This window comes from Primulina huaijiensis, chromosome 8, assembly GCF_012295235.1.
Source record: "Primulina huaijiensis isolate GDHJ02 chromosome 8, ASM1229523v2, whole genome shotgun sequence".
In the NCBI taxonomy this organism is placed as follows: domain Eukaryota; kingdom Viridiplantae; phylum Streptophyta; class Magnoliopsida; order Lamiales; family Gesneriaceae; genus Primulina; species Primulina huaijiensis.
This window is the reverse complement of record NC_133313.1, coordinates 20,898,899-20,922,427: the sequence shown is the minus strand read 5'-3', so window position 1 is coordinate 20,922,427 and position 23,529 is coordinate 20,898,899. Positions and strand designations below refer to the sequence as shown.

The 23,529-nt window shown below is 33.0% G+C and overlaps 4 protein-coding genes across 8 annotated transcripts; 1 reads left to right on the top strand and 3 right to left on the bottom strand.

Annotated features, from left to right (window-relative positions):
* The first annotated feature begins 2,752 nt into the window (after positions 1 to 2,752).
* LOC140982646 (pathogen-related protein-like) lies at positions 2,753 to 7,225 on the top strand. 4 transcript variants are annotated; one of them, XM_073449260.1, is made up of 4 exons: positions 2,753 to 2,960; positions 3,125 to 3,257; positions 3,325 to 3,626; positions 3,765 to 4,003. In XM_073449260.1, the coding sequence occupies exons 1-4, from the start codon at positions 2,832 to 2,834 to the stop codon at positions 3,903 to 3,905; spliced, it is 705 nt and encodes a 234-aa protein (XP_073305361.1). In that variant the 5' UTR covers positions 2,753 to 2,831; the 3' UTR covers positions 3,906 to 4,003. The 4 variants fall into 4 exon arrangements, with proteins under 4 accessions (XP_073305361.1, XP_073305362.1, XP_073305363.1 ...); XM_073449261.1 differs by lacking the exons at positions 3,125 to 3,257; positions 3,325 to 3,626; positions 3,765 to 4,003 and adding exons at positions 6,296 to 6,428; positions 6,528 to 6,829; positions 6,968 to 7,225 and having other exon boundaries at positions 2,777 to 2,960; XM_073449262.1 differs by lacking the exons at positions 2,753 to 2,960; positions 3,125 to 3,257; positions 3,325 to 3,626; positions 3,765 to 4,003 and adding exons at positions 5,994 to 6,220; positions 6,326 to 6,428; positions 6,528 to 6,829; positions 6,968 to 7,225.
* Positions 6,966 to 9,715, bottom strand: LOC140982645 (uncharacterized protein C57A10.07-like). The gene is made up of 3 exons (XM_073449258.1): positions 8,696 to 9,715; positions 8,012 to 8,136; positions 6,966 to 7,854 (listed from the first exon to the last, which is right to left on the bottom strand). The coding sequence occupies exons 1-3, from the start codon at positions 9,282 to 9,284 to the stop codon at positions 7,534 to 7,536; spliced, it is 1,035 nt and encodes a 344-aa protein (XP_073305359.1). The 5' UTR covers positions 9,285 to 9,715; the 3' UTR covers positions 6,966 to 7,533.
* A 920-nt stretch (positions 9,716 to 10,635) lies between these two features.
* On the bottom strand, positions 10,636 to 13,075 carry LOC140982357 (glycolipid transfer protein 3-like). Of its 2 annotated transcripts, none has more exons than XM_073448838.1 (6): positions 12,639 to 13,072; positions 12,347 to 12,402; positions 11,613 to 11,743; positions 11,357 to 11,492; positions 10,991 to 11,137; positions 10,636 to 10,924 (listed from the first exon to the last, which is right to left on the bottom strand). In XM_073448838.1, the coding sequence occupies exons 1-6, from the start codon at positions 12,886 to 12,888 to the stop codon at positions 10,889 to 10,891; spliced, it is 756 nt and encodes a 251-aa protein (XP_073304939.1). In that variant the 5' UTR covers positions 12,889 to 13,072; the 3' UTR covers positions 10,636 to 10,888. The 2 variants fall into 2 exon arrangements, 1 of the variants encoding a protein (XP_073304939.1); XR_012176246.1 differs by having other exon boundaries at positions 10,696 to 10,924; positions 10,991 to 11,133; positions 12,639 to 13,075.
* A 9,364-nt stretch (positions 13,076 to 22,439) lies between these two features.
* LOC140982166 (wall-associated receptor kinase-like 8) lies at positions 22,440 to 23,057 on the bottom strand. The gene has a single exon (XM_073448584.1). The coding sequence runs from the start codon at positions 23,055 to 23,057 to the stop codon at positions 22,440 to 22,442; it is 618 nt and encodes a 205-aa protein (XP_073304685.1).
* Positions 23,058 to 23,529: the final 472 nt, after the last annotated feature.

The window sequence follows — 23,529 nt, the reverse complement described above, 5'->3', positions numbered from 1 at the left end:
AAACAAAAACTAGACTCGGATCTCTTGCTTGTGAATGATCTCAATATAAATTAAACACATCTAACACGATATATATCCATCTGTAATGAGAAATCTGTACTGTCATGCTTGGAAAGCTCTAATATTAATATATTTTATGTCTATTTGATTTATGCACTTTTATATTAAAAGAAAATGATATTTAGTTATCTGCTTAGAATTGTTTACCAATTCACAATTGATATACACATTAAACTTGCTAAGCAAATTTGCTTACATATCATCTAATTACCACTTCACTTGACTCGACCATTTCACTTATCTTCGTTAGTTTTTCAAGTTTATTCCAGCTAGTACTTCGTTTGCATCAAAAAAATTTATACCCCTGCATGTGGCATTTCTGTTCAAGAAAATTAAGTCCAGACTATGATGCTAGCTAGCATCCTTTCCATTGAATTGTTTCTAAAGTGAATGGCAGCTTCGCCCCGACTTCTGTCAGGCTGCGAAGTATTGGCATTGCTCAATATGTATGTGCTTTGTTTTCAGAGCATTGCCGTGTTTGGTTGTTTCTTTTTGTCATTAATTGGCTAGAGTGCCTGTTTGAGGATGCTATTTACATGCTTTACAATGATTTGTGAAGCTCTTGGGGTTTATGGGGAAGGGAAGTTAATTTGAGTAGGCATATGCGTAACTTATCCTTCTTTCGAGCACACTCGACAACATATTCTTCTGTTGCAGTGATATTCTAAGTATTTGCAGCGTGACTTTTTTCGGAAAAAATAATAATAATGATGATCTTACTAAGCTATTGTCAATCTAACACGTTGAATATTTGATTTAAAACATTCTGTTTTACTTTCATAAAGCAAAAATTATCATTCCTTCCTTGTAATAGGAAATTCTACGTGACCGATTAGCGGCAATCCTTATCTGGCGGTTCTGAATTTCAGCCACAGTTGGGGCCCTTCACTGCCTTGTGCAGTTCTATTCAGTGAAAAAGAATAAGTTGGCACCAATCAAACCTTTGGCTAAGTTTTTGACATTCATGAAGTTAATTTTTTTCCACGTTGTTTTCTTTCTTTTTATCATTTGGAGCCTTCAAGGGATCACTGGCACATGACATGAAAACAAGCATACGAGACTACATCATATGTACTGATGTGTGTGGTACGGTAAAGTATTTAATAGGTTTTCGTTATATCTCTTGTTTCTGTTGTGTGATATATGCATTCGAGGGTGGGTTGGAAGAGGTTGCTATATACCGATCATAATGTGCCTAACTAGCTAGATTTTGGCTTTGCTGTCGTAGATATAACATTCGACTTGTGTTTGCCGAATGATCAAGATAGCGTTTGTGAAAGCTTATTTTAAGTGCTTTCAAGCTTCCAACCAATGAAATATTTGAAAATTGTACGTAGAAACTAAGAAATACTTAAAATAAACTCTTCCAAATACTACCTAAGTCATGCATTAAAATTATTATCTTTAAACGTGTGGGAAAATGGAAACAGTTTGTCATTTATTTATTTTTTCATTTACCAAAAAAATGGAAGAATTTTGTTCTAGAAGTACCTGATTTTTGGAGAAACAAATAGCCTAAAAACAAAAGTAAGAATTTCCCTGTTTGTTTGNTTTTTTTTTTTTTTTTTTTTGTTTTTTTTTCATGATTTTCATTTTTGACATGTTATCGATCAATTCATGGTCTTAATCCACTAACCTACATCTTTTTTTACTTGAATGTTGACGTGTGGCATCGGACACGTCAGTATTTTATTGTGATACGTCATCAGAACCCGGTTTCATGTCAACACTCAAATATAAAATGATTAAAATTGAAAAATGCAAATTAGGGACAAAATCGAGCTACATATGCTAAAAAACTTAAGGCTTGAATTCGGTTCGAAAAAATATATATTCGAGCTCGAGCGATTCGAAGTTTGAAAATTTTAAAAATTGGACGACAACAAAAATGAAAATGAAAATGAAAAAACAAGCAAGTCATAAGATCAATATTAGAATTTTTTTCTTATTTAAACCAGCTAAAATATAGTTTTATTCTTTATATGCTTTGCCCCTTTTGTCCTAATCATATGTTTTTCCTTATCCGATAGGTTTTACCATATTAATTGAGATTATCACTTGATTTGACATTTTTGAACTATGATTCTTTTTCTCTATTCGCGGCTCCTTGTCCCAGACGAAACTATTCTTAATAAAAATCCTAATTAGACTAGCCCTTCGGCCAATAGTATAGACCTTATTCAAGAATAATTTCCATCATTTTATTTTCAAAATCTCGAGAATTATAAATAATAAAATAAAAATTTTATTCATATTATATAGAAAAATAAGGTAAAAAAAATCATAATAATTGTGAATTTTAGCATGAATAAAATAAGCTCAAGGTGCTAAAAAAGAATCTGTACTCCTGGTGGCTTTATCATGGCCGGATAGTACTAATTACTAGTTAGTACCAGCGCTCCGGCCCGCCAATAGTACATATTACTTGTAAAGAATCATTTCTATCGTTCTATTCAAAACCAATCTCGAGAAATAATATATAGAAAAAAGAAAAGTACGGTTATTATAAAAAGAACTTGTGTACTACTCGTGTCTTTTTATGACCCAGGTTCAATGCTTCTTGAGAAACGAACGAGATTCAACGTTTGGTGGCTGCGCAGTCATTGAATAATGCCCACTTGGCCACTTGGGACCTGTCATTCATAATAGTTTTTAAACTTTTTAATTATCAAGAAAGCCAACATCATTATATAAAGACCAGACAAGGGATATCTTTTCCTCAACAATTAGTTCCTAACCTCTGGCACTTGGCATGATGTATTGATCATAATATGGCAAACGTTGGAGGAGACAAATACAGATCCTACTTGACTCCAGAGGAACTGAAAACGACAAAATGGCAAGCAGGTCCTCCTAATTACGATGTCGTTAACAAGCTCTTCGAAGATGGCAGAACTAATGTAAGTTATGCTGATTAATATATGTGTATAATAAATAGTTCGTGCGTTGTGTAATTTTTGGTTTTTGGAAAAACTGTTTTTAAAAATTTATGTATGAATTACATAATATTGGTCAAGATTGACTCAATGAATGAATTGTTTTTTATTATTATTTGAATGGAAAGATATGGCCCGCGGGATCACTCGAGGAGAAGATTCAAAATCTGGTGAAGACATGGGAAATGGAACTGGTGCACAAGGCAGATCCCAATGAATACAAAACGGTCGACCCTCAGAAATTCGTTGTCGGCATCAACGGTACGTTGATCAATGTAACAGGCGTTTTAGGTAATGATCATCTCAAGTGAAATTTTTTACGTGACAGGCAAAAAGTATTTTACGCTCCAAGATATTGTCAAGGTTGGAGGAAGTTACAATATGTTCTTACACACTTCTTTGCCACCATCCTTGAGGTTTTACGACCCGGATCAAGAGACGTATGATTCGTCCCAGACGACATTCAAGGCCGTGTTTCCTCGTGGATTCGCTCTTGAGATACTTCAAGTTTATTCGGGACCTCCAGTGGTATGCTACAAGTTCAGGCACTGGGGTTACATGGAGGGTCCTTTCAAAGGGTATGAACCTACTGGCGAATTGGTTGAGTTCTTTGGAACTGCGGTTTTTGAGGTAATTACATTTCTTGATAAATCGATTACAAGAGAATGGTTGACACAATGAATTGTTTTTCGAAGGTCAACATTTATATATAATATGATATTTTTTTTTATTATTATTTACATAATTTGGTTGCAATTTTTGAAACAGTTGGATGAAAACTCCAAGGTTGTGAAGGTTGAGTTCTTCTGTGACCGTGGAGAATTACTATCAGCTCTAATGAAGGGCAAGATATCTGATGAATCAGCGAGCCAAGCTCCCTCTGCCTCCGGCTGCCCCTTCATGGCTTAATCTAGAAGAAACATTTTGGTTTAATTTCGTGCATCCGCTTGTTAACTTGTATTTGATCATTTGCATAATTATATGAATAAATTCAATGGATTGGACAATACAGTCTCGTAATATCAATCTTATTATTATTTTATAACAAATTAAGGTGGGTTACTATTTGACACACTTGGTGTCGGCATAAGAAGGTTGGTGGCACATCATCAATAAATGATGATAGATGAATAAGTTGGCTCATATGTTAAATGTTTGTCAAAATAGTCCAATTTTTTTTTTTTGAAACGGGAGCATGCGTTCTGACGACAAATTACATCTATAAATAAGTGCATTTTTTTTATAATTAAATATCTCTTCATTGAGTTTTTTTTATGTTTAACATTTGATTATTTAGTTTTATAATATTTGAATGTTTTGTTTTTTTTATTAAAAGATATTGTGTTATTTTTGGAAATACGGTGAGTGATTGTATATTATAATGGAATTTTTTTTATCTTGTTCGTGATTTTTACCTTAATAATTTTTATGGTTTTTCATTTAAATCTCGATGTTCATTTTTATATTTTATTTTCATATTTATATTTTAAGTTGTCGCATGCGAGACTGATAATATGCCGTTAATTTTGAGTTAAAATTTGATAAAGAAGAATTATTGGAGAAATACTGGGATAAACAAGAAAAATTAAATATTTATGTAAACAAAATAAAACCAACTAAGCGTTAGACAGTATGTAACGCCTCATATTCGACGATTATCTCCACTGTTCTAAGACGAGTATTTCCAGAAAGCTTCTTAGGAGGTCACTCATTCCTTAATTGCACCAAGTTAAGTACACTTAATTTTGGAGTTCGTATATGATGTATTTCCGAAAAAAATGTGTATTCTTGATATAAATAGTACATATTAAATCTTTTAAGTACTTCTCAACTACACAGTATCATACCTGAATAGTTTTGGAATTCATCTCATTCTGGTATAGGATCAGTTTATTCATGTTCTCATTCGCCTAAAAGCATGTCAATAAGAGCTCATTGTCTGTATAACCTCATGACACCGACGATCACTCACCGCCCGTATCACATAATAGGTGACCACCTGACTACTGCTTGTCACTTCATAGAACACTGCTTGCGTCAAAGGCAAGTGACATATAAACCTTAATTTTGTGTCCTCAATTATTTGGAACATTATTATCGAGTATCCTCTACCTTTGGAGAGACAGGCGGCAAGTGAATTTTACTATGTACAATGTACCAAAAGAAATGTTTTTAGAACTTGATACATGTGTGTATATATTTATATATATATAATGTTTATGAAGTTTAAGACTCTTATTTATCCGATATTGTGATATTAATTATTTTTACAAAAATATTTTACTCAACAAATAAAAATAATATTTTTCTCATTTAATAAAAAATATCATAAAAATATATTTTTCTAAATTTATAATTTAAACATAATTATAATTATAATATCTTGTCAAATTTCTAAAATTTAAAAAATCACATATTATTTCTACAATTAATATTATATTGAATATAATTGCATTGTTACTTTTTGAAAAATCACACATTATCTAAATAATAATTACAAATTATAACAAAATATTCCCACAAATTTTCAATATAGCAGTTTACAATTTTATACAGAACATAACTAAACTCCACAAAAACCAATTGTACAGATATGCGTTAAGAGGCACTAAAGTTTTGTCGAGGGGGTAATTCGGGATAAAAATATTCTCCTAAAACCAAAATAATTATGGCAAAAAATTGTGTGAAACGATCTCACGGGGTCGTATTTTGTGAGACGGATCTCTTATTTGGGTCATCCATGAAAAAATATTACTTTTTATGCTAAGAATAACTCTTATTTGAGTCATCAATGAAAAAGTATTATTTTTTATGCTAAAAGTATAACTTTTTATTATGAATATCGGTAAGATCGATCCGTCTCACAAATAAAAATTCACGATTTCATCTCACAATAATTATTTCAAAAGAAAATCATTGAACAATGCAAATTAGTTTTTGCAGGCGGCTGGAATGGAAAATTATTCAACGCTGGGCCATATAGATTTGTATTTTTATTTATTAATAATATTATTATCTTATGATAAAGACCAAACAGCGGGAGTCTTTCTCCTCTAAGATTCCTAAACTCTAGTTGAAAATTAGAAATGGCGGAAGTTAGTGTTAACGGAGGAGACAAATACAGATCCTACTTGACTGAAGAGGATTTAAGGACAACAAATTGGAAAGCGGGTCCTCCTGACTACGAACTCGTCAACAAGCTCTTCGAAGAAGGCAGGACTAAGGTGTGTTTTCAAACAATCAAGTGTTTTTTGTTCATTTTAAGAAAGAAAAATTTTGAAGTGATTTTTGCATGAAAGATATGGCCCGTGGGATCACTTGAGGAACAGGTTCAAAATCTTGTGAAAACATGGGAAATGGAACGGGTGAACAAGGCCGATCCCCGTGATTACAAAACACTTGACCCTCAGAAGTTTTTAATCGGTATCAATGGTAGGCAGGTTCTTGGAATAACCCATGATCACATAAACATCTACTCTATGATATACACACATATTAAGTCATCGTAACGAATGAATAATACTGTGACAGGCAAAAGATTTTTTACTGTTGAAGAAGTTAAAAAGATTGGTGGAGGCTACAATATGTTCCTACAAACTTCATTGCCACCATCGTTGAGGTTTTACGACCCCGATCAAGAAACATATGATTCATCCCAGACGGCATTTAAGACCACATTTCCTCGTGGATTCGCTCTTGAGATACTTCAAGTTTATTCCGGACCTCCGGTGATATGCTACAAGTTCAGGCACTGGGGTTACATGGAGGGTCCTTTCAAAGGGCACGAACCTACTGGAGAATTAGTTGAGTTATTTGGAACTGGGGTTTTTGAGGTAATCACAATTCTTGAAAAATAGACTACACAATATGGAAAAGTGCATTTGTAAATTTACCATTTTCAATTTATAGCACAATAGTACGTGATTACGATTTTCTTCCCTAACGTTTGTGATATTTTGTTGGAGTAACAGTTGGATGAAAACTCCAAGATTGTGAAGATTGAGATCTTCTGTGACCGTGGAGAATTACTGTCAGGTCTAATGAAGGGCAAAACATATGATGAATCAGCAAACAAAACTCCCTCTGCTTCAGGCTGCCCTTTCATGGCTTAATTAATCAAGAAAAAGTATTTTAATTGGTGATCTCTAGTGCACCAGTGTATTTGTGTCACGGCTTTGGGACGAATAAGTCTACAGATTGGATAATATATTACCAACCTTAATTTTGTATCCTTACGCATATTTTCTATTGTCCACATTTTGTGGGGAAAAAAAATACTGTTACACGCGTGCTTTTATGAAAACTGAGGGAAACGCTTGCAGACTATGGCCAAAATTAATGAAAATTTCAAGAATACAACAAGACTTGTAAAATTTGTCAAAAAATAAGAAATGAGCCCTTTACAGACAAGCCCTCCGACAACTTTCGTGTTCAAATGGCGTAATTGTCTATGATAATCGCAGGCAAGCAAGACACATAAGCCTCGGTATCAAATTGGTTATAGATAAAAAGGAAGATAAATAAGCAGTGAAAAATTTTATAGTGCCCAAGGGAGAGAGCCCGGATATGGAGCAGTCCCACAATATCTGAACAGCCCGGCAATTTCTGGACACCCAATAGGATAAGGGATAGACCGATGAAAGGGGTCACGGCCAAGTTTTTTCCGACGCAAAATTCCTGAACAACCGTAAGGATCTTCTTGAAATTGAGATCTTACCAATGCTTCACCTTCCAATGCTGCTTCCCTCGAATTTTGAGTAGATGGCGTGCCCGAATACAGGAACCTCGATTCGGGAAACCCAATTGCCAAACGGTGAAGATAAACAAACCTTTCCTCCTTAAAATCATAGCCTACAACCTAAGCATCGATTCAAAAACCAAAAATACGAATATATAAGCCATTGCTATGTATCACTCCAAACATCAAGCTTTTATGAGTAATTATCGTTGCTTAACAAAATTCAATCTTCAGGCTTCGTAGAGAACTGAAAATGCAAATAATATTGTGTTCTTACGGTTATATTATGAGGATACGTGCCAGTAAGCTCCCGAAACCGACAAACACTAAATAAAAGATTTTCAAAGCTGTCCCTTGCATGTTCTTCAGTAAGTGCTCTCCCTTTCACTTCATGTTGCTTGCCTGCAGAATTTAACACATAGAATAGTCAATTTCACGCATGATCTGCATATAAATGACATCAAACCATATTTATTCACAAAAGAAATGTCAACTTAATATAACACCTACAGTATAAAGAATTTGCCAAGTTCACACATTAGATGTAGTCTTTGACCAACGAGTAAATTAAAAGTAGTCCTCCTTACTCCATTTCAATTTTTTTTACCAATTTCTATCTCGGGGAAACATGTAAAACAAATGGTTGAGTATTGAGAATAGCATGCTTGGCTACGTGGATGATTAACAAAATAAAACTTTGGGATACATCTGTGAAAGCAGCTGATCAGTACAACAGCCAAATCTTTGGAGCTAAACCTAAATGATGAAAAATAATCTCAAAACAAATTCAAATTTCTTTAAAAAGAAAAACTTTTACTTCCTTGAGTTCAAACTTTTACTTCCTTTGCGTTGAGCCTTTTAGCACAAAATGCATCATATTTCAAAGGTTTTATCATTTCAAAAGCTTCAAAACATGTTAAATCATCAATAAAATAAGGGAAGCACAACGGCAAAATCTCACCAAACCATCCTTTGGACTCCGCGGCAACCCAGTAACTCTGAGCTTCACTCCTTGGTCCAGCATTCTTCCGAGTCTCACCCCCGCTGAACAAGAGCAATGCTGCATCATCATTGCCCGTGATTTCCACTCCATTTTGTATATGTTTGATAAAGGTAGCAGCTTGGCCTGGATGCTTCTGATATGATTCCAAATACCAAGAATCCTCCTTATCAACGTTCTCACAACTACTACTCGTATAAACCGAATGGCCAGCTACCATTACAAGATTTCTAAAGTTATGAAAGGGATAACTCTCCACATTCTCATTGAATTTGCCGTAACTAAACATAATTCTAAACCGGCCCTCATGCATAGATAATATAATAAGGGTTGTCATCCCAATCGACAAGAAAATCAAGAAGAGCATAATGGGGTGAAGCTTGAAATAGTGTCGAATCTTATTCCCAACTGCTTTTAGCATTCTCGAAGGGTTGTTTTTGTGCCTTCTTGATTTTTTACCAATCCCAGATTCTAAGTCAAAATCACCCCTTGGATAGGTCTTCAACGACTTGGGACTATTACTAAACGAAAATGAAAAATTTGTCTTCATAGATTACAGAAATCTAACCCAATAATAACAGAAAAAGGCATAGATATCTGAGAAACAGACCATTGAACCTCAACATCATGCGGAAATTTAAATCATCCCCACTCAAAAAATGACATCAATCACGAACAAGCTGGAGGGATAATCGAGAAAAGGTAATCAAAACTACTAAAAATGTCATTCTCAACCGAAAACAGTCAACCAGAAGCGAGCCCAGATCAGAAATTCAGCACAAGAACACGAAAGCATGGAAATTTGAAGAATGCCCATAAAAATTACAGAGGAACTTAGATTACCTCTAAACTTCAATTCGGGTTGAACGTAATATTCGGAAATATTAGATATCAAGAGAAAATTGTCAACGGTATCGAACAAATCGATTCGGGTAGGACTAAAAACCAGAGGAAACAAATTGATGTCAGTGTGAGAAAGGATTCCAACAATCAAAATTACAGAATTCTGAATTATATTTACCTCTGGTAGACAAATCATAATCGCACTCCATTAAATAAATATTAATTTAATTAATAATTACTAATTACTCATATAAATTTTAATTTAGATAAAGAATTTGAATTAAAGTAGAATAATATTTTTCAAAATTATCCAACATAAGGAAATAAACAAATTGCTAATGTTTCCCCTCCTATTTTAAAGGGAGTAAAGATTAATTATTATTTTTGATATTATTTATAATAATAATTCATTATAATCCATTTATTTTATTTATTTTTCATATTAATTGATTATAAAAATTAAAACATAAATTAACATTTTATTTATTATTTATTATTTTATGGAATACAAGTACGTCATATACTAACTATAGAGTATAATTTTCAATTTATCTAAAACACTTTTTAACTTATCAACTTAATTACATGATTTTACTATATTACAATAACAATTTTTTTATTTCATCTATGGTCTATTTCAATTTCAAAATTTTATAACTTTTATTATAAAATTAAAAAATTATTTCGTTTTTTATTTTTTTACGGATCGCTTGTGCCACGACTGAAATACTATAATGATAATATGCATATTTACATAAAACCGGATTGCAAACAAGGCACGATGATTTAAACTCTGCTGGATTCATATCCCGGTCCGGGATTTTCACTATACTTGGGCTAACTTTTGGGTTAAATTAATTAATTGAGCAAAAATCTTTTGGAATGAAGAACTCTTTAATCTTTGAACAGTTCCCTTAATTTTTCAAAGATTTTGCTTAATTTTTCAAAGATTTTGCAGGAAAAAGCCAGACATGTCTTTAATCTTGGCCTCGTGGAGCAAATTCATTGATATAAAACTATAATTGATCATAAAATAAAATACACATGAGTCAATAATATTAAAAGAAAAAGTAACTAGAAGTTAATCCATGTCGACAGTCTTGGGAGTTATTGACCTAAAACTAGGTGTGGTTTTGAGATGACACGAGACAACATAATTTTATTACATCTTTTCACTGTACAATGTGTTCTTTTTTAGGGAAAGGAAAAAAAAAAAGTAATTGTAGTCAGTAATCAAATATCAAAGGTCATGCATTACACGTATATTTTCTTTGCAGATTCTACATTTTCATTTTTTCCTGGATATCTCCTTCATGTAGATTTCAACTTATCCAATCCATATGTTTTCTGCAAAATAAATATTCGATATGAGTTAACCATTCTCCCTATCTTAATTATATTCACCACTCTCACCAGAATATCATGGTTTTGGTTCAATACAGGGGCAAGCAATTCAATCATCCTCTGCATTTGCTCTTTAAGCGTATCCAAATCTTCATCTTTGGTACTTTTAAGAATGTTAACTAAGTTTGGGCTATCGGGCACCAGTTTAAGAGCTACCTGCATGCCAATAAATTTTGCGAATCTGATCAAATAGTTATATTTTGAGTCTTAGATTTCAAATTTATCCGACATGAAATACTTTCTTGAATTCTAATGTTTCAATCCGATCACAACCATAGAATCTTGATATTAAGGTAAACCAAAAGTGGGTCTGGTCGTGACATAGAAATTATCTTCTGTAACATTCTCTGGATGTGATAATGGGAAGTTAATTACCTTACAAGCAGCGGAAGAAATCCAACCATGCCATGGCTTTAAAGTCGTGTTATAAGACTCTTCCACGGCTTGCTCCATATTTCTCTCAAAATCTTTCACAAGTAATTCTAGCAAACATAAAGTGAAATCAAGAGACCTGCATGATGCAAATATAAAAGAGAAAAAAGTGAAAATGAATATCGAATAACTTCAAAGAAAAAAAAAAGAAGATAATATGGGCTTTTTTAGTTGGCTGTGACGAGGGAAAACAATTAACCTAGTGAGCCAAACGAAGGCTTTACTGCATGTAGGGCCTTGTTTTGCCTTGCCTTCATTGACCTCTTTCTTTAAAATCTCAACCACATCCCAATACTTTGAAGGATCAGAGCCATGAAACTTCTCTAATCTCTATACATATAATGGATTGAAAAGTCAAAACAATGGAGTAAAAATCAGAACAGACAGAATGACTAAAAAAAATTTATAATACGATGGCATGATTGATGATTTAATATTTCTCAACCAATTAACCTATACGTCCTAGTAGTCGATTCGTACGATCCTACACTAAAGACGTTGTTCTAACATTTGATCCGATAATATCGTAATATTAGTTCGTCTATTTTCATACAGTTTAGTGCATTGCATCACATGAAAAAATCAGACGTGAGTCGTGTGACTAATGCTTCGCAATCGAATCAAATGTTAAAAGACAACGTAGTTAGTATAGGAGGTAATAAATAAATCTCGTTGTCATTGAGTGGTAGGGGAGAGTCAACATAAACAGAAAAAAAAATGTATTATAACATCATGTATAGGGGCAAAAATGACCATACACCAGGCGCCAATACTCATCCATCCTGTGGTAAAGTCAAAATGAATGGTTAATTAGCCGTAGAGGAGCATCCGATGTAGACAGTTGATGGGGATGAATGCGTGTGTTCTTCACACATTGTGAAAATGACAGATTTATCCGTATGCTCATTTTCTATCTTACATTAAATTGTTTACCTCTATATTTTGGTGTATGTCTTGTCTCAATACCGCCATTGTTGGCCCTATCTTATCTGCAAGAATATGATCATGATTGATATCACACCACAAAAAGATGCAGTAATAATCACCAAAATTTTAAAAAAGTGCCCCTTTTCAAGTAAAAGTCACCAGTCATAAAAATCTTCATCCACTATAAAATTAAGGACTCGCGAAATGTGAAATTGTTCTGAAAAAACGAAGCATGTGTGCCAAGGCACGTGCGTGTGTGTTTTGGTGTGAGAGGGGAATAATCGAAAAAGAGTGTAACCAAGAACTTGAATGAGCAAGTTGCAGAGAGAAAGAAAGGGCTTCATGGGAATTTGATGAACCGTAGGTGGAAGTTGATCGCTGCCGGAGGAGGAGGCGGTGCCGCCGTCATTTTTTAGGTTGACCGCCATGAGGGACAATTCCTCAATGGCGGACCTTATCTCCGATGACGCCATCTCCGCTTCTCTCCTCCGCTTCATTTCTGTCTCTTCCAAGAATCTAGCCGCCCCACCGATGTACTGTACATGCATATATATGCGTACTTTTGGTTGAAGAATCTTTACGGAAGAAAAATGTATTGAAATCGATGTTTTTTTTTAATGTAAGACCAGAATTTTTTTACTCTGTTTTTGAAATGGGAGGTGGTAATAAACTTCTGTCACGTCTGAGTTCGGGAGATGCTTCACTCTTGTGCGGATTTTTTTAAATAAATTTAATTTATATTAATTCAACTCAATACTATTATCTAATTTAATATGGCCGATGCTCGAAGTTTTTGACACCGTAGATTGTGACCCCTAAGCATATCTTGATTATACAGTTGTTTTCTTTCTCGTATATGTTTTTTTTACATTTTTCCAACTTTTAATCTCGTAAATAATGAATTTTTATTTTTAATATTATAGTTTATATTTATTTTTTATTTTTGGTTATGTTAATTTTCATTTTCAATTTTAGTCATGTGTATAATAATTTTTTTCACTTTGGTTTTTTTTTTTTTATCAGAGTCTATCGTATTATCGTATTGATACTTAAAAAAATGATAAAAAATGAAAATAACATACAACTTACGAGATAAAAAATGTAGCTAACTCTTAGACAAAACGTTATGTAAACTATCTATTCTCAAAATAATTAAAAATGAAATTTTATTTTCTATTTTTTATTTCTAATATAAGTCAAAACTTAAATAACCTTTTAGAGAGTAAATAATTGGATGCACTATCCCGAATATAAAGTGAAATTCTACCTCTATATTTCAAAAAGAAGTATTGTTGTTGTAATTGTAGCGTTCTTTCTGTGTCGATATTTTACTAAATTTATAAGGATTTTGTGGTAAATATGGGATAAATTCTCATTCCTATGTTAAACAATGATTTTATAAAGGTCTATAGCTCAAAACATATCGTTAAGATCGGTTTAGAATTTAGAAAGTGAATAATCTCTTTCAAATTTTTCATCTAAATTCTATAAAACTCGTTTCTTCTAAATTCTCTAAAATTGTGCGACCGATCTTGATAGTGTTAAATATCAAGATCAGATTTTTTCAACTTTTTAAAAAACTGTCGGACAACAAAGTGTGTGGAAACGGTCCGATAAATCTTATGACTAATTTATACTCAAATAAGGTAATTTAAATAAGATAAATAAATGTAGTAAGAAAATTACACAAGTGATGTTTATGGATGTTCGGAAACTCAAACTCCCGCGTCAACTCTTCTTCCACTTATAGAAGAATTTTATAAGAAGACTTTGGTTCACTTCAACCTTAGCATTTATTCATTGCCTAAATTGAAACTCCTAGTAACTTCTTACAAGAGATGAGACACACAGTCTAACAACATATATAGAAATAAGATGATGAATCATTCGATTCAAACTGTCAACAAACTTCTCGAACGATCTTGACAAGAAACTGTCAAGTTGTTTGACAGAAACCCATGAATATCCTTGATGATCTGAATGAGTATTCTTTTGAGATAGGGTTGTTGAGCAATGAATAAGTATCAAAGTCATAAGTGCTCGGAAATCTTTTTTATAATGCAAGCTTGAATCGTGTGCCTCATTTGCTCTTCTTGGCATTTACCTTATGTATTTTTCCGTTCAACGTTCGACTGTAACTCATTAAATTAGCATTAATGCAAAGGCAATTATGTTGTCGTCTTTTCTTGCTTTATCTTACATTTTATTTAATGAGCAAATAAACATATATCAAATGTAATATAAAACTGTCACTGACAGCATAAAGTAACTAGGTATGCACATAGACTTTTTTGGTAAACATTATGATCTTCTGACATCTTGTTTGTTGGGTATGGTCAATCTACCAATGTTTCTGAAAAAGTAGGTAAGATCTTTGTAAGATGTGTTGAATCGACTATGTATAGATATTCTTAGATACAATGAACTGTTGAGTATTTTGCCACAGACTAATGTGCAAAAGGCGGTCGAGTATCTTAGTATCGCAAGACCGGTTGAAAGGATTATGCTGAAACGGTTGAGTGATATAGAGCAAATAGTAGCTTGATATAATATAATAAGTTATTGTTTGTCATCACCAAAACTAAAGGATCTACCACATCACTTTTACAATTTATTTATATTTTATATTTTAAACACGTCTTGTATAAGTTATATAAGTATATAAATTGTAATCAAATGAAATTTATGAATTAAGATATATTAGAGGCTGGATTTAAGATTCAAAAAATACATGTTTAAGTGTTAAGATAAACTTTTATATCTAAACTTTGGTGATCATAAGCTAAACTTATCTAACTTATGCTTATATCAATACAGATCATTAAACTGAACTAAACAAAACTATAAACGTGTTGATCAACCTAAGTTGTTACTAGCTTTATTGTACAGGCAAATCGAGTTGGCCAACTATTTCGATCTGATAGAGTTTCTTCATCGGCACGACTTGAACCAAGTTGTTCGAGCAAACAGATCAACTCGAAGATCATTCTAATAACATTTTCTGTACACAAACAGAATATCTCCTTGTATATTATAAAGTTGTCAGCAATGACAAAAGATATAAGAATTGTTAGTTACCTCTTTAAGCTCCAAGAAATTTGAATTGGCAAATACTATATTCGGAAATACGACAAGGACACGTGGCAACCCAGTACATCTGTGATTACTAAATATATTTATTAATGTTGGGGACTAACGCCTATAAATAAGGTAAACATAAAGATTGAGAAATCTCTCGCAACTACTACTGTTTTATCAATCTTCATCAAGGATTCAAAACACACAAAATCTCTTAAAAAATTTATTTTTAAGTTGTTCTTGCACATGCATTAAGTTTTCATTCGGATTGATTAATGATTAATAGCGTGTGCACTTTGTATACTCACTTATTTTTTATACACAAGCGTTGTTTTATTGTGATAATCATTTGTAACTATCAGAAGCCTGTTTCTGAATATATCAAGTTGAAGTAAAGGGTGCTAGAAGTTTCAGCTCATTAGTGTTGTTGAACCAAGCTGAAACGAGTTTGAACAAATGATTGTACCGACCAAATCTTCTAAGTGAATCTTTCTAGAAACAGGAGAAAGAGAGACGTAGAAGCTTAACCTTCGAACTTTCATGAACAAACTCTCGTACTTTCTTTTTGCAGTCATTTTATTTTCAGTCATCTCATCTGCTATCATTTGTGTTGGAAACCAGAACTTATTTGTTGCATTTATATATATTATATTCACAAAGTAATTTGAGTTGTTTCTACACTTAGAAATTATTTTTATTTATTTAATTATTCATTTTGATTGGAATATTGACTTGAGTTGTTAATACATCGTAATTTTTGCATATGTGTGTGTGTTTGTCTGTGTGTGTGTTTTCAATTATTATTATTATATAATGAGAGATGCACAATTATCGAGCATTAATTCGTACAAAGGTTTCCATGTTCAAGTAACTTACTCTGTCCATCGTCATATAGATCAGATGCAATTTATTAATGATAATATTAATATTTGTAATTTGATATGTTTAATGTAAGGAATATAACGTTTTCATAAGATTGGAGTTGTAATGTTATGATTCATGCTGCCTCGGAATCTTCTTCAGATTTCTAGCCCTAAATTCTCACACACCATTATGTTTATGTACCAACAATTTTTGAAACTTAATTGTGACATTATATTCCTTAAAATTAATAAATAAAGTTTTAATATATTTCTACTAAAATACACTGCAAGAAAAATGATTTTCCGCAGCACGTCATCAACGACGTGCATTAAAAGCACGCTGCGAATATTACTTTTAACGGCGTGCACTCATATGCACGCTGTTGATATTATTGCACTTGACAGTATTAACGGCGTGCTTTAAACGCACGCTGCGGATATTACTTATCCACAGCGTGCGGTTATGTGTGCCGTTAAAAAATTATATAAACGACAGCGTGCATGTAAATGTGCGCCGTTAATATTTAGCGACGGTTTTTTGAAAACCGACGTAATATTTATATTAGCGACTGTTTCTTACAAACCGTCGCTATATTAGCGACGGTTTGAGTCAAACCGTCGCTAACATTAGCGACGGTTTAATACAACCGTCGCAAAATTCAAATTAGCGACGGTTATATTATAATCGCCTCTAATAGCGACAGTATAAGTACGTCGCTATTAGCGACAAATTCACAACCGTCGCCATTAGCGTCGCTAATAGCGACGGTTTAATACAAAACCGTTGTTAAGAGCGACGGTAAAACCAAAACCGTCGCAAATAGTTTTTAAATATCCCCCGGCGACCCATTTTCTCGCACACCACTTCATAACACTTAAAATTTTTCTCTCTCAAGCAATTTAAATTTCGTTTTAAGGTACGTATTTTTGTTTCAATTTTTTTTAAAATTTCGATTTAAGGTACGTTTTTTTGTTTCAATTTTTTGTAAATTTTTAAGTATTAGTTAAGATGAATATTGTTATTATAGTGTACGTTTTTTTAAGATTTATTAAATTATAAACGTAATTTTTTTTATTGTAATAACAAGATTAGCGACGGATTTTATTTTAATTCAGTCGCTAATTAGCGACGGGATTTTTGAAACACCGTCGCAATGTAGCGACGGTCTTTTAAAATATTACGTTGCTAAGTAGCGACGTTATTTTATAACCGTCGCTAATATTAGCGACGGAATGTTAAAACCGTCGCTAATTAGCGACGGTTATGCTATGACTATCAACAGCGTGCGTAGGCGCGCCGCGAATAATAGTTTGTATTAACAGCGTGCATAATCTTGAACTTTCAACAGCTTGTAACTTTGCAGCGTGCAATGTGCGCTGCGAAAAGCGAATTTGCGTGCTGCGAAAAGCCATTTTTATTGTAGTGGTATTTCTTTCTATAATATGAAATTTGAAAAGTTTTATGATCTAATTATGGATCTTCTAAAGCCACAGACAATCGACCACCTTATTCTTGTCTTAGATGGGAGAAGGAGAGAGATGTAGAATATGTGAGTCGTATATATTCTGTGTTGTATATTCTCTGTGACTTGGGGACCATAACCTTATATAATCTTCGCATTCTTCAACCCATCATAGAAGATCTAATTGGGCTGGGTTACTACACATAAGGTGGACCATACCAATTTATTTAATATTTTGAAAACCCACAATTAATTAGATCACTTTATTGGGTTCTTTGTTAGATAGCTTGTCCATGTATAATTAATTAAATTATGTGAACCCACAAAATAATTCCAACATCAGTCATAAGTGCTCAGAAATCTTTTTAGAAATGCAAGCTTGAATCGTGTGTCTCATTTGCTCTTCTTGGCATTCTCTATATATATTACTTTATGTATTTTCTCGCTCAACATTCGACTATAGCTCATTAAATTAGTATTAATACAAAGACATTGATGTTGTCGTCCTTTCTTGCTTTATCTTGCATTTCATTTAATAAGCAGATAGACATATATCAATTGTGATAAAAAAAATGGTCACTGACTACATAAAGTAACTAGCTATACACGTAGACTTTTGTAGAAAACATTCTGATCTTCTGACATACTGTTTGTTGGATATGGTTAGTCTACTAATGTTTCTGAAAAGTCGGTAAGATCTTTGTAAGGTGTGTTGACTCGACTGTTTATAGATATTATTGATTACAGTGAACTGTTGAGTAGTTTGCCATAGACTAATGCGTAGGAAGCGGTTGAGTGCATGTAATATAGAGCAATCAGTAGCTTCATCTAATACAATAAATTATTATTTGTCATCATCAAAACTAAGAGATCTACCACATATAACTTTTACAATTTATTTATATTTTATATTTTAAACACGTCTTGTATAAGTTATATATGTTCATAAATTGTAATCAAATGAATTTTATGAATTAAGATATATTAAAAGCTGGATTTCAGATTCAAAAAATACTTGTTTAAGTGTTAAGATAAAATTTATATCTAAGGTTTGATGATCAATAACTAAACTTATCTTATATTAATGCATATCATTAAACTGAACTAAATAAAACTACAAGTGTGATGATCAACCTAAGTTGTTACTAGATTTATTGAACAGACAAATCGAGTTGTCCAACTATTTCGATCTGATAGAGTTTCTTCATCAGCACCACTTGAATCAAGTTGTTCGAGCAAAACAGATCAACTCGAAGATCATTTTATCAACATTTTTTCTAGGCAAATCATTTATCTCCCAGTATATTATAAATTTGTCATCAAGGACTAAAGATAGAAGATTTTGAATTATTATTATTATTGTTATTATTATTATTATATAATAACGAGAGATAGCACAATTATCGAGCATTAATTAGTACCAAGGTTTCCATATTCAACTAAATTACTGTATTCATCGTCATATAGATCAGATGCATTTATTAATGATAATATTAATATTTGTAATTAGATATGTTTAATGTAAGGAATATAATGTTGTCATAAGATTGGAGTTGTAATGTTACTATTCATGCTGCCTCGGAATCTTCTTCAGATTTCTAGCCCTAAATTCTCACACACCATTATGTTTATGTACCAACAATTTTTGAAACTTAATTGTGACATTATATTCCTTAAAATTAATAAATAAAGTTTTAATATATTTCTACTAAAGTATTTCTTTCTATAATATGAAATTTGAAAAGTTTTATGATCTAATGGTGTTGAAATATAAGGAGAATTACTCTGTAGAATAATAAAACAACCCTAATATGTTGCTGATGTGAGATTAAGGGATAAGGTCGAATTTTAAATTTTAATAATAAAGTATGATAATTAACTTTGTTTAAGGTATGATTCGGGGGATGTGTTGTTAAGACATTTGACAAAATTAAAATTTAAAATTACCATAGGTAGAGTCAGAGATGGTTAAAGGCCGTTATATAATCAAGTCCTGTTATTATTTTCTTAATTTTCCTACTAATTATTGTTTATTATTAGATTAAATGTATGTATGCCGAAGCCGGTTGAGATTAATAAACATTGTGGACTTTGTAAGATTCGTACTCCTGTTGTTTTCAAGCTAATTAAAGCATTAATTACCGTGTAGGATTTAATTTATAAGATATAAATTTTTTTATTTATTGAACAATAAAATTTATTTTTTTATAAATACTAAAAAAATTGTACTTTTAAATTTTTTTGTTACTAAAATAAAAAAATTTATATATTTTCGGGTAATAAAATGGTGGTCTCATTTTAGATTTTTTGTTGATAAACTCGAGTTTTTTATTATCTTGTGTTGTTGACATTAATAAAGGATATTTGTCCTATTCATATCCTGGAATCCTATTATGTTATTTAATACATTTTCTTTTCAAACAAAGAAAAGTGCAGCCTGTAATCAACTCGGCAACGTTACATTGTTCCTCAACCACGAACTGAGATTAAAATTGTTTTCTTGTCTGAAATAAAAATTGAATATCCATTTTCAGTTTCAATTAGATTTCAAAGCTAAAATCAAAATCGATAAACAGAACCGAAACTTCTGGGCTCATGAACCGGTTTGGGTTCCTATAAAATAAAAAATGGAATTGTGTGAAATAGTAATCAGAATTGTGCCTCTTGTGAACGTAATTTACGGCCCTAATGAAATTTGGGTCAACTTGCTGAACTGTTGGTTGGATCCATCAAATAATCTGGTCACTTGCACTTTCAAAACGGAACAGCGGGAAGGACCGATCCATAATCCATAATTAGACGGAGAGGGGCGGGACTGACTGTCGTTGATGTGATCCGGGTGAAATGGATGAGCCGGGTCGGATGCTCCACCGGATCTGTTATCAAGATAATGAAAGGAATAAGAGCAGTGTGAGATATGGCTATCCGTGTGACCTGCAGACAAGGAGATGAACTTATGAATGGACGTCGGAGGGGTATCCGACATGGCCACTCCTAGGCTCATGAACCGGTTTGGGTTCCTATAAAATAATCCATAATTAGATGTGGTCAAACATGAATATTAGACAAATGATGAGCATTTGATTTCAGTGAAGACAATACTCTCACCATAAGATCTCATTAACCCCATTTTAAGATCTCATTAACTCCATTTTACGCAGTAGGCAGACCCAACCAAGTTTACGAATTTGGCAGAATGGGCCGGGCGGGTTGATCAACATCTACTAGATTGGGCGGTCGGCCAGACGAGCCTAACCCATTTTAACACTCGTCTTAATTGATGTATGGAAGCCATCCAACTAATTTCTAGAAACATAAATAAATGTTATAAATTAACGGGACAAATTTGAAGGACTATATTTCCCTATGTGTCCACGCACGCATGCAGTTCAAGAACTGTCATTGAACTAAAGTTGTCAAAATGGATTGAGCACGCTCTGTCAAATGGTAGGTTATGGCGCGTTATGGTGCACCACAAACCGCTTTCTATAACTAAAAAATATTGGGTCTGTCCACCCCGTCTCAAATAGGTATGTTGGATCGAAAATTTTCCAACCTGACCAAATGAGGAGTTATGACGGATTGTAGGTCGATCCCACCAACCCATTTTGACGTATCTATTTTGACATAAGCATAAATGGTTTAGTATTTTAGATGCAGTTAATATGGGACGGTGGACAAAAAGGAGATTTTGTGAAACCCATTCATCTTCAATGTGCTAAATGGGGAACTTACATAACAGAGTGTTGATAATTACGTCGAAACGATGACGATCATGACGATAATATAGTACCAAAAAATGAAATAAAATAATCAACAAGAACACAAAGATTTACGTGGTTCACCTAATATAGATTATATTCACGGAGCTGCTGCAAATCTTTATTAAATAGAGAAAATTACAAGTATATACAAAACACTCGATTCTTCACAATCTCAACCGGAGTATACCGAAAAAATAATTTCTGACATACACTCAAAAATAACACTCAATTTTTCTTCTCACTTAAGTTGCTCTCTTGAGCTTGAGATGCTTAAAAAAAACTTATGATGAGATGGTTGACAATTGAGCAAATGAGCTCAATTTATAAATGCAATCCTGTGAACAAATGAATAAATTTTCTTTCACCAACCAAACTTGACTAACGAAATAGACTAACATTTTTCTGTCAAAAAAAGGTATCCACATCCACCCACCATCAAGTACCTCATCTCACCTAACACAGTGATCCGACCACTTGGGTGTGACGATACAGAGAAGATGCAACATTTGGATCATTCTAAGAAACGCATACACATACATACATGGAAAATGTTGGCTACTAATTGTTTGTTAGAAGGAATTCAATATTTTTAAATCAATAAAATCCTCTGACTATGAACATTAATTAGTAAGACAAATGATCATAAGCTCTTATTTCGACTCAAAAACCTACGAGCAATGATCATCTGAGTTGATTTTTGGCTGACAATTGTAAAGTTTTTGAGCTCCTCCCGCTTACAATAGATGCCAAGGCCACTTCCACTTGCTCCATTGTTGGCCTCTCCACCGATGAATATGATAGACAATTGTTTGCTAGCTTACTGACTTCCGTCGTCAGCTGCTTGATCTTACCCTTATCAGTCGCTAAACGGTTGTCAAGAATCGTAAGCAAGGCATCTCATTTGAATGAAGAGACAAAATATACATTCACTCTAAAAATATTTATTGACCTCTTTCCCGTCAATAAGCTCTGCCTGGACAACTCCAAAACTGTAAACATTGCTCTTTACTATCAACTGACCAGAATATAAATTCTCAGTGTCCAAATGGCCACTTGCACCCATCCAATGTAGAACCGCAGAACTATCACAGAAATTGGTGAAGCAAACATCGTGAATTTTTACAGTTGATCCATTCTCGAGTGATATGGTGAGGCTGCTGAGATACAACAGCCAATCAGCTTCGCCACATTCTTGTGGTTTATCTGGGAAAAAAGAGATTAGTTTCCTGATGAAAACCTTAATCTCTTCTTCCCGTACATGATAATTCGTTAGTGTTACAAGCTTGTTTTCTCCTGCATCATCCAATTCCCCCCTATATACGGTTCCAAAAACACAACTTCTGCTGAGGATTCTACTCTCAGTATAATTATCTGTAGCATTTTTTAGCTCTTCTGCCGTAAAAACTCTAAGCGTAGCTGTCCTCTGTCTGCTAAGCAGAGACTCTAGCATCAAGCCACCGTTGCTTTCAAATACATTGCGTCTTAGTTTGGCTAGTTTCTTTATCTTGCGTCTCCCAAATATCCAAAAACTTCCGACTCCAGGAATCATCAAACCTGTTTGAAAATTTTAGGCACTCTTGGTAAATCATACAGAATTATGATCATATATTTTTCCTCTCTTTTGCACCATCACTTCATCTTAAGTTCTAAACTTTTCTAGGCATGCCATAAAGTACAAGTTAAGTAAAGTGGACTGCATAAATGGTTCTGTTCCTCATATACCATAGGTCTAATAACGAGAACTCAAAAGCCTCGGCTTCGGCAACAAATGGATAGCCACATGGATCGAAATACCTAGGAAAAAATTTCCTAGTTAGCCTTTCGTGGAGATTGGCTGGAAACATAAATCCTAAATTTTAGGAGGGGAAACATTTGACGTTTTTAATGTTTATTTCGCTTCTTTATTCTTCAAGTCGGTAGTACCACTATATTTCAGTTGCCTTATTAATTCACAATTACCAAATGTAAATAAAAAATTAACAAATCCAATTTGTGTTGTTTAATTTTTTTTGATGAAATTT